This window comes from Anopheles aquasalis, chromosome 2, assembly GCF_943734665.1.
Source record: "Anopheles aquasalis chromosome 2, idAnoAquaMG_Q_19, whole genome shotgun sequence".
Lineage (NCBI taxonomy): Eukaryota > Metazoa > Arthropoda > Insecta > Diptera > Culicidae > Anopheles > Anopheles aquasalis.
In genome coordinates this window covers 13,668,566-13,680,000 of record NC_064877.1, presented here as the reverse complement: position 1 = coordinate 13,680,000, position 11,435 = coordinate 13,668,566, and the positions used below count along the sequence as shown (strand labels likewise).

At 50.9% G+C, this 11,435-nt stretch overlaps 2 protein-coding genes across 2 annotated transcripts in view; one reads left to right on the top strand and one right to left on the bottom strand.

The window, feature by feature from the left end:
* LOC126571248 (mucin-5AC) overlaps window positions 1–11,435 on the top strand; it is a 286,563-nt gene that overhangs the window by 56,381 nt on the left and 218,747 nt on the right. The window lies entirely within an intron of this gene.
* LOC126571246 (protein similar) overlaps window positions 1–11,435 on the bottom strand; it is a 124,991-nt gene that overhangs the window by 21,596 nt on the left and 91,960 nt on the right. The window contains exon 8 of the mRNA XM_050229599.1: window positions 1,590–2,407. Coding sequence (XP_050085556.1) covers window positions 1,590–2,407 — 818 coding nt within the window. The remainder of the gene's footprint in view (window positions 1–1,589; window positions 2,408–11,435) is intronic.

The following is an 11,435-nucleotide window of genomic DNA, read 5'->3' as shown; positions in this document are numbered from 1 at the left end:
GATGAGGGTCTCGGTAGCGAATCACCCAATCCTTAATCATCCAGCTAAATGGTAGGTGGTAGCAGCGGGCGCGCGCGCGCGCGCGTGTGAGATGAATGGGAGATCGTCGATAAAAATTGAGTGAGGTTGAGACAAATTCGTCTCCTCTTCAACTGACGCGATGACAAGTGGATTAAAGAGATAAAGTGCCGCTAGAGACAGAGGGAGAGAGTTGCATGGAATGGCGAAAGAGTGCAATAAATACTTAAAAGTTTCTTAAAGAGAGAGAGTGTCACTTTAACTACTAACTAAATGAAGAGGGTACCAAGGCATAATGGCTAAACATGTTGACTTATGCTTCAAAAACTGCTTCAAAGTGAAGACACAAACACGGATCTCGCCGTAGGAAGGAACAGACAAGTACAGACATCCTCACTGTACAAGGCAAGACACAATGAGAGCAGGCCAGCGCAACCCGCAGGCACGCTGACATAGTTTTCCCGTTGTTTTTTTGTGCACTCTGCAGGACACTCCTGGCGCAAAACTGGGTCCCGTTTGTCCATCGCTGCATGCGCACAGCACAGCACAGCACAGCACAGCAAAAGCTGGATAGGATTCGGTTCGCGAACCACCGCCCCCCGTTACCGAGCGCTGGAATCTAGGTCAGTAGAGGAGTGGTACGCTCTATCCCATGCGAGCATCTATCTGGCGATGGCGATGGAGCATTGCTTACTTAAGTGGCGCTCGCCTCTGACGCCTTCTTCTTGCGATCCTTCGGTTCGTGTCGTCCACTAGGAGCGTTCCAGGAAGCGCCTGGAACCAATGGTTCCAAGGGTTGGCGGAACGCGGAAACCATTGCGGAAGCGTGCTTCGGGTTATAAGCCATGGGAACCATTTTCGACTCCGCCTCGCCATCCCGTGTTTCCTATCGAGTTCTCTCTCTCTCTCTCTCTCTCTCTCCCCGGCTCGTTATGCTTTCATCACGTGACACCACTTTTCTGGCGCGACCTGCTATCACCACCACCCACGGAGCTACTTTATGTCCCTTTTTTTGCCAGCCGCCACGGCTTTCACTCACTCGCCATTTGCCAGTCGGCTGTTTATGGCCAGCGCTGCGAGAGTATTTCAGCGCCCAGTGGCCCAGGGTATCCATCGCCATCGTTTTAGCTCATTAAATAGAAACAGGAGCTGGTATGTGGATGGTAGCGGCCCCCTAAGGTGACCCAAGCGATGTTCCCGGGAGGCTCAACGTAATTTAAGCTGGGCCACCAGTGCGTGAGTGTGCGGCTAACCATCGACCATCAACCCTCCCCTCTCCGTGGACGTTATGATTGGAGCTAACGAAGGCGAGAGAAGGAAGCAAGCAGCACCCCATTCTCCACCTCTCGACAGAATGCCCGGTAGTGATGATATTTATTGGTTGACCATCAGACCAGAGATATCGAAAGGGAACTCCTCTGTTGCCTTTGGGGGGAAAATTCGACTTCACTTTCTTGGAGCATCTAGATAAGACGCAGGAGGGGAGCTGAAAAATCAATTCTCGTCTCACATTGTTATGGATTTTTGAAACATGAAAATTCACGATTTCACGAGTAGGGGTTACTACTTACTTGTCAGGCCAGGCTCTTCCTCGGAGAACATCAAGAATCCCTTATTCATATCTTCCGTCCTGGGGGCGAAGATTTTCTCGGTGGCGTGCTGGGGTTTGTTGGCACCCGCGCCACCGTTGCTGGTGGGGGTCGGTGGAAGCGTTACGAACAGCTTCGCTGTCACCGACTGTAGCAGCGGTGCTGCAGCCGATCCTGGCGCACTTCCAGCCGGAACGCCACCACTGCTCGACGTTGGCGCTGTGATCGGTTGTTTGTTTGCTGCTGCTGCTGCTGCTGCTGCTGCCTTCGGTTCGAGACTGGTAAAGATGGATGCCGTCACGCACACCGGACCTTTGCCGACGTTTGTTGGCGCAGTTGGCGCTTTCTGCGGACCAGTACCACTACCACCTCCAACGGCAACAACCACACCTCCACTAACACTGTTCTGCTCGCGAAGGATACGTTGCTGGTTCGCTCCTGCTGCTGATGTTGCTTCCTTATCGGCACTGTTCTTCCTCGAGGGGCAGCACACCACAAATGCACCTCCACCAACTCCACTACCAACAACAACACGAGCGACTTCACCGAGTGGATCGTTTTCACTGCGGATGGTAACTGTTTCTTCCGCTGGCACTTTCACTATTGCGATACCAGCTGGTAGAGCTGGTGCTGGCGTTGATGCTGCTGGTACGCTACTGCTGGAACTACTACAAACACTGGCGCTTCCGCCGTTTGTACTGCACTGCTGCTCAACTGCTTCGACGGACAATTGTTGTTGCTGCTGTTCACGTGCTTCCAGCTGTGCACACGACAAAATCTCATCTTTGTTCTCCACACCGCTGCAAATTGACATTGAGGATTGACGAAATAATGATGAATTATGTGAGCTGTAGCCGGTGGTTCCGGTGCGATGAGCACCGGGATTCCACCAGATTCTTTTATCTCTCGCTCTCTCGCTCTTTTTTCTTAGTGGAGCTTTTAGTAGTCCTCCCGTCAAGCGTGTCCCGTAGCGCGATTGTGCAACAGAATATGAGCTGTTCAGCTCGTTTAGATAGGATAGGGATAATGGATTACGTTCACAGTTTTAATAATACGGCAATGATAAGAGGAAACCCTTAAAGGAAATTCAATGAAAAATCTTCCACTTCACAGAATAACATAACCTTAAAGCATCATAAATGAGAAACATATGGCTTCTTCGATGTTTGGCGTTTGATAATCAATCTCGCACTCTGTTTGTGACAACCAGCCACGAGCTCTCAGCCTGCTGCTGAGTTTGCCAGTTAAACATAGAACGCTATCGAGCGGCTACAAAACATACGAAGGCAACAGGGCCAACGAGAACCATCCGACCGGTACGGTGCCGGGAGCAGGTGTAAGGACCGGAGGACGGAGACACGGTCGGCCTTCACCGTGAAAATATTTGTTGAAAACCGTCCGGCGTTTTGGCGTCCGGCGTCCGTCTCTCGGGGTCATCGTCATCGGTGAGAATGCAAAATTTCCGACCCAACGACACAATATGCCAACCCGCTGTGCCCTGTTCCCCCTCCTCGTGGTGCTCGCTACGGAAGAGGGAATTCGGAAAGAGATGCGCGGAAAAGTGAAGCAAAAAAAAAAGCGGCGAAGAAAATCAACAACAAACACGCGCACCACCGTGTAACTACTGGCCGGTGGTGTGCCCCAGGAGGTCAATGGGTGGTGGTGGTGGTGAAAAGCGGAAAATTCATCTTTTTTGTCAGGCCGTTACGGTGATCTTTTTGGTGGGTCTCGGGTGTATGTTGGTTGCGTTTCGTATGGGATTTTCCTCGCTTTTTCGGTTCGGCAGCAGCGGGCGAATAGCAACATGTGGCGCCGTGACCGTGGTTGATGGAGATTTTATTTTAATTTTTATTCCAACGCGAGTCTCACGCGCATTTTGTTACAAAAAAAATTGGAATGTGGGTTCGTGAATGAGGAAAATATTCGGGGAGTTTTGTACTTAAAAAAAATTGTTGTTTGAGCTGCATTTCCATATAAACATAACCAGCCAGCATTGTGTGCAGAGCAAACTAAGGAACAGGATAGATTGCAAATTTCACATGAAGTTATTGATATCCGATCTGTTATCCTCCGGATACCACATTCTTCCCTACCTCACCGGTAAAAAATGCAAAAAAAGGTTGTTTCCACTAGTAACCCGCGCGCGCGTCACGCGCCTGTACGATCGTTTCGTGCATCGTCGTTTCGGTTGTCTCTCGGTGTAATCTCTTTTGCTACCTCAACATATTCGCCATTCGGAGGGTGGCTATTTTTAAATTAGCGAGTGCGTGCCGCTGTTTCTCTTTCGATTTTTTTTTGTTTGTTTCTTTTTTTTCGGCCACAATCCACCCAACGAACGCATGCGGTGGACACGGTACGAGCGGCTGATCATCATCCATTTCTCAAGAGGTTCAACTAACGTCTGATGATGCTGCTGCTGCTGCCTGCTGCTGGCGGTTTTACGCAGCTAATGGCATATCGATTCGACAACCGGTGGCGTTCGCTTCTCCCCAAAAAATCGAACCAGACATAATGGCGGAGCAAAAAATAAGAAGGGGTTGAAAAAGTGTCTTTTTTTTTCGTTCGAACAGGAATAGCTCCGGTAGCTTCGGTGGTGACCCAGGATTGTGACTATAAATTCATATTCCTTGTGTACAAGGATGCAACATTTTGAAACCACACGCAAATGAAACAAAAGTGTTCGTTCAACAAGTTTTTGTTTAAATTTTCTTCAATTGATACATTCGGCCAACCGTGTTACGTCTTCAGGTACTACAGCCAAACCGTAACGTTGGCTTTTACGGCGTTTACTCACACCGTCGGATGTGTCCGCCGTTCTCGTTGGCACCGTTTCTCGTGTGTGTCGCACGCGCGTTCATGTTTCGTGTTTATGTTTAACCTTGGCACTAACGAGAAGCCGATGCAATTTTGCTGTTTTCATTCTTGCGACCAGCGATCGCATCACCGCCACCGTCGACCGCCAAAACGTAATTTCAAAGTTGCGCAGCCTACTACGAGACAGCGCATCCGCCGGTGGTCGGTGGTCAAGATCGACAACCAAACCGATCACTATTTCACGAGCAACTTTGCAACCGTCTCTCCCTCTCTCTCATGCGCACTTGTATTACGAATCCTTAGGCCCATTTTCACTGTGGCGAGTAGATTGTAAGAGATGGCTAATTTTAAACAAACACTAGAAACATCGAAGGGCAACAAGATAGTGCAACGTTGCGTTGTCACCTGCATTTCGAGTGCACAAGACTCGAAGACAGGTTGATTGAGTTGAGAGTGATGCCGTAAACATGCTTACATCATGCTGGCGAGCACTTCCTTGATCGAGAAGTTGCCAGTTATCTCATGAGAGGGCGTGATTGACATTGTTTTCATTTGTTGATACTCTACGCAACGTGCATCTTTAGATCGATCACCTTAAAACCATGTTAAGACGCGACTGATGTGTCTCAAAGCTTTTAAAATTCATTATTAGGTCGCTTCTCTAGAATTTTGGCAACCTGTTGTTCAAACAGCTATACTGGTACTACCTCTACTGGATCGTAAGGCATCGTAATGATCGACGCAATCGAGCTACCATTCACGCGATATCGCGGCACGAGATCACGAACTGTCCTTCTCCGCCAGCGGCCGTTCGCCAATAACAATTAGCCACAGAACGAATACTGTGTCTGGCCCTTCGCTTCGCTTCCTGTGCAAGAAAACCTAGTCGCAACCAACGGACTAGCCGCGCACGTGAGCGTCAATGCCACACGCAGAGTGGCCTCGTCATCGCCGTAAGGCAGTCCATCGGTTGCATCGCTTGGTGTGTGCGTCGCTCTCCCTCTATTGCGCACTTTTTTTTATCTTCTTTTGCAATTCAAACAAACGCTTAAACAATCGCCATCTGCACACACATGTGCGACGCTAATTTGTCGAATTTCCGCGAGAGACGAAAGGGGTCCGACGGAAGGGACGTTCTGAGGGGCAGCACACAACCGCGAGCGGAGAGTATGTCTCCACGTTGGATTGACGTTAACTGGACGCGCCCACGAACCGCGGCGGCTGCCGCACGATAGTTCAGTTTCGAGTTCCGCACTTGACTTGCGAGCGAACGAACGGAGATCAACAACGCAATACACAGAGAGAGCACAATTTGGCATCGGAAGTGCGCGCAGTAGTAGCGGGAGGCGAGTCGGTTAGAATGGGAGGTGGGATGGTTTAGAGTAAATAATCGGCATCGGTTTTTTTTTCGGCATTGCTTCACCTCTGCAATGGAGAGGATCGCTACGATCGTACGCCAATGGGGAGCCAAACAGACGCAATCGTCGCTGACGATGGACGTGAAAAGATGGACGATTGCCACTGGTATGTGATGGATTTGAATGCCAAAACCCATATCCATACAGGAACGAGCTGTATGAAGGTGTGCGCCAGAGAGAGAGAGAGAGGTATTCCAGAGACTCACTGGCACTGCACTCTCCGGATGCGATTGTGCAAGCGGCGCACCACCACGTGTTCCTGCTGCACGACTGCTCCCTTCAACATCAACAGTAGCAACACATGTGTGCATTTCTTGCGAGAAAAATTACATAAAAACCAATCCTTCAATTCGTGATTCCGGATCCGACGCAACAGCTCCCTGATGGTTAAAATTTTGCTGAGCAACTGTCTCAACAGCAAAAAGGGGAAAGGTTACCACCCCCTGACTGATTATCGGCCAGGCGCGAGTATTTATTGCAGCGGCTTGCAGGCGATAAGCTTGTCTAGCAGGGGGCGCACGTTATACCACCGAAGACAGGTTGTGAACAGCAGCAAAAAGCGCACGCCACAACCGTCGAGATTGTTTGTCATCGTCTTACCTAAAAAAACTCTCCCGCGCGGCTCCAGAAACATCGTCATAATCATTATCATCGCCGCAGTCGAATGGACGCTTCAGGTTAGAATCCACGTCAGCCGAAGGCTCGAATGAAGAGAGAGAGAGCAAACATTTGACCAGGAGGGGGCGCGTTCGGATGACCCAAGGGGAGACGACCCAGACGTTCGCAGGGGTCAGCGTCAGAACACAGCTTATCATCGTGTCTGTTGAGTGTGTTCTCGCTTTGCTGGTGGTGCGGTATGTTCTACCCTCATCCCCTTCATCATCACTCAATTGACTCGTATTTATTGGTAATTGGCGGCTGTGTGTGCCACAAACACGATGACAGTCTCTCTCCGTTGCACACACGGCAGAATGACAATTGAGAGAAAGGCGCGGCTGGAGTTGGCGTGAAACAATTGAAATTTACACGCGGCATCATCCGCACTGTGCGCTAGAAGAGGACAAGAGCATGTTGAAGCACGAGACACAAATTGTATCACATGTTTGGACGAAATTTTGGCGTTTCTGGAACATTCCAGAACAGAAACGGGGATGCCATGTTCAGCGCATCCATCGCTGGGAAGTTTCAGAAGCTGTTCGTTCTTAGAAAACTTCACTGACGAGAATTCAAGCGGTGAACAATTTGGTTAACACGGCTAGAAAGGCGGCCAGGTGGTACATCATGAACGTCCGGAACACTCCTGTCAGCAAGTCTTTTTTACAACCGCAATTTTCGGCAAAGCGCCACAAGCGCCGGAACTCTTACTTGATTAGCATCCAGCAAGAGTTAATGGTGGAACCGTTTGCGCTAAGATGATTATGGTATCAACTTTGGAATTAAATCAAAAACATAATACTGCTCCTGATACTGTTGTCTGGCGCGCGCGATCATCGAGAGGCTCATGTTCTCTGCTTATCACCCCATGTTCAGGTCCAACAGTCCGGAGATGAGCGGACACAACCCTAAGGGGAGAAATGCTTGTGCCGTGTCTGTCCCAGACCAGTATCTCTCGGTTGCACTACCCCCGCGGGCTGGAAACGGGAACGACAAAATTAACAAACGACCCGGAGAAGACGTAACTCGCGATGATTGAATTAAAATCACAACAAGGCAAACGCACTGCTACACTGGGGGAGGTGGTACCGTTCTTCATCTTCAGGCTGACGTACCACCAGCATAAGCATTGAACAAGCGCAATCTTGCAATCACTTGTACCGTCAACCCAAACCCGGAGTGTAAGCGTACCGGTGGATGCTGCGCAACAATCTTTGGCGCGAGGCCGGTTTGCCAAACCACCATTGAAGGCGATTATGCGAGGAAATGCCACCGAATGCGTGCCAATTCCTGATCACCAGCAGCTAGTAGCATTAGCGTTAATTAGAAGTTGATGTTGTGCGCAGACCAACAGTCGCCTGCCTTTAGGGGGCCGCTGGTAGCTGGCAAAATGGCAACAAATCCCCGCTTGGGCCGCCGTGGCCATCGTCAACCACATTTCTGCGCAATTGCATTGATTGATCGTGGTCAACAAATACACCGGTCGGTTGCATAGAAGGTATGTACGGACGGTGCCTGCTCACAACTCTGCCTTCTCAACTCTGACGATCTCGACGATCGACGACGGTGAAGAAAGAAATGACAGAGAACGTGAAAGAGAGAGAGAGAGAGAGAGAGAGAGAGAGAGAGAGAGAGAGAGAGAGAGGGGATGCTACCACATAAGACGTAACACAGCCGGCCGCATCACCATCGGTAGCATTTGCTTTTCTCCTCCTGAAGGGTTTTCGGAGGGAACATATCGACCAAACCGCCACCAACCAACCCTGTCGCCGCCGCCATCATATTCTTAGACACGTCTCAACATCCACGTCCGTGAGACATCTATTTTCGTCCGGCAAGCATCTCGACGGCGACGGTGGCGGCAACGGCGACGGTTGCTTCTCTTCCGTTCGTTCGCACGGCGATGCAACGAAAAGTGCAGCAGTAGCACCAACGATGGGTAGAGTATGTGGGAGTGTTGTTTTGAATGTAATCTTCTCTGTCCCCTCTGAATGCACACAAATGCACACCAGCACACAGCGCCATTGGATTTTGGCCCTTTGGTGCACCTTCTCGTGTCTGATTGTGTCGCTAAAAAGAGATCGCTCAGTAGCGATCGATCGTGACACGTGCGTGCGTTGGCGAGCGCGCGCACGCCCGTGTGGGTGGGTGGCAGTGGGTGCTTATGTAAAGTGATCGTCGCCGCCCCTTTTCCCCCCTCGGCACCATACAGAGCACCATTCTTCTATCGATCGAGATCGATCCTTTTATCTTTCTTTTTATCGCACACTAGAACCTTCTGTCGATCGGTGAATCGGTTTTCTATAAGTACACACTGGACACCGGACATTTCGTGTCGTGACGGCGACATGGAATGTCCCGCGGGGACTGGCGGTTGACACGTCCGCTAAACAAGCGCTGTCCATATCGCGGCGGTGAACGATTATCACCTCGCTCTTCGCACTCTTCTTCTCACACCTCTTCAGCGACACAATAACACAGTCTTCTGTTTGTTAACACCACCTTCCGGAGCCGGCTTTTTGAAGCGGGTTATCGTCTTATCATCACACCGAGAGCGAGAGCCAAGATACTCGCACGAACTTTTACTGAACCGGTTTCCGCTTACGTTTGTCATTTGCAATCAGTCCGGTTTTGACACAACCGATCTTTTTTTTGCTGCGAACTTTGCGTCGACACGACCTGCACCAAAGTCAACACACCGGGAAGGAACAAAATCAAACACCTGGATCTGCCTTTCGATCCGTGCAGAACGCCACTATAGTCCGTTTGAGTCCTTACGACGATGCACAGTCCGTGGAAATCATCTTCGATCGTCAAGATCTGTTCCTGGTTGATGTGTCTGTGTTCTGAAGCCGTCGTCGCTCAAACAACCGTTCGGTCTGCCGTTGCATAACGAAGCGAACGGACCGAACGGACGGACACGGAGGTGAAGGAAGATAGAATGCAGACGAACGCGATCGAACGAAGGATCGGTCCGTGTGTGGGAGTGTGCAGAGGGGCTGTCGTGGTGCTCCGCCAACGCCGCACACCACCATCGAGCGCTTTATTGCAATTAATTAATGTTCTGCTCACGTTGTGCTTCATGTACTATACGCACACAGCGACGATAAGGTATACACAGTGTTTCCTTGCCACCAAAGCGCATCCACGGCGATGTCTTTTTCGACAACTGCCCCCCAACGCCGGACCATCTCCGCCGCCTATGGATAAACAAAAGTGCCAAACCTGTCGACCAAAAGAACCGCACCGAAGCTTAAAAACCGCTTTTAATGGTTTTGCCATGGCCGCGAGAGAGAATGGAGGAACCAACGCGGCGGATAGCGGATGGTCTGTTTGGTTTGGTTCTTCCCGAAAAGAAGAAAAAAGACTTCCCGTGCAAAAAACCGGTTCTTCTTTGCGCGCCCCGAGTTTGACGTCGCATCAAGCATCCGAGTGCTACCAGCGTTTGGTACACACGGTGTGACTGTGCACATCCCGCGGTTCCGAAGCGATCGGAGTGGGCTGCTGCTCGCACAAAAAAAAATGCCACCAAGTACACCACTTGGTGCACAGAGTTGCACTTATCATAGCAGGCTGCTGCTGGGCAAAAGCAAACGAAAAATGTTGTTCCCTCCGCTGCGCGATGATTGCAAACCTCGCGAATACCTCACCGCAACCAACGAGTGCACTCCGCCGGGCAGGCCCGTCCGGCCCTCGAGAGACAGAGAGCCCGTGTTATCGCCCATCGGTTAAAGATAGTAAGTATACACACTGCCTCGGCTGCTGTTGATCGGACGATGCTGATCAAATTTGAAGAGCAGCCGCGAGTGAGTGTGAGTGTGATGGCACGGTTCGCTTCAAGAACGCCAGACCCGTCCGAAAACACAATGTCCATGTCCCATCCATGTCAACCAGCGAACCATCAAGCACCAAGTTTGCCGATGCCGATCAAAATTTGAATGACGAACGACCCAGCAGCTCCCGGAGTGGGCTCGCTGTTGATGAGAACAATCAGTGGTGCTGTCATCGCAGCCGCTCTGGATGTCTAGCAAAGTACGTAAACGGGGTAGGAGGCGCTGGCGTGTCGCCACAGCAACGTCGGAACGTCGTCGGAACGGGCTCACATGAACGGAGTGAACGGATAATGAAGATAATGATAGCCGGCGCGTCATAACGGAATGATGGCCCCTCGCGAATATGTCATGGAGAGGCACACGGAGCGATGGCGGATAGGGAATTGGGAAGGTAGAAATAATTTGCACAAAAACCGGGCAAGAGCGAGTGAGCGGGAGACAGCGATTGAGTTGGAAGTAACCCAACCCAAACACATGCATCGCTGACACTATTGGCAAATCACCGAAACAACACGCAAAACACAACGCACCAGAGTAGAGCGACGGAAAGTGGCCACCGTGTAGCTCACGGGTTGGCCGATGGCAGAGACGAAAGTTTCGCTGTTACAGCCATCTTTTCCCTGCTGCTGCTGCTGCTGCTGTTGCTGTTGCTGCTACCGCTGTTACACTGTCACTGTGTTACTGATCTGATTGGCGCTTGCCATGCACCGAGAAGCGCAAAAAGGACGGAACCGGGACCGGTAAGAGCCGGGGCGAGTACACTCCAGCGATAGGGTCCCCACCGAAAACGGATGAGGACCGGCCGTAACCGGTAGGCGTTCTTCGTTGCTGCTGCCTTCTAGTATGCCACGGTTGCTATGACGGGATGTGATGGCGGACAAGATCCACGAAAGGAAGAGAGAGAGAGCGACCAAGCTAAAGCACAGACACTTGCAGTGAAAAAGAAGCACGCACGCACGAACGCAGCACACGCTCCGCGACCGTACCGCGACCGTAGAAACGAGAATTTGGAGGCGGACGGCGGCAGGTTTCGCGGGAGGATTTTTGTGAAATAAACAGAGAGACAGAGTGGCGTTTGGTTTGAAGTTGGACCGCCGAACTTGCCTCGG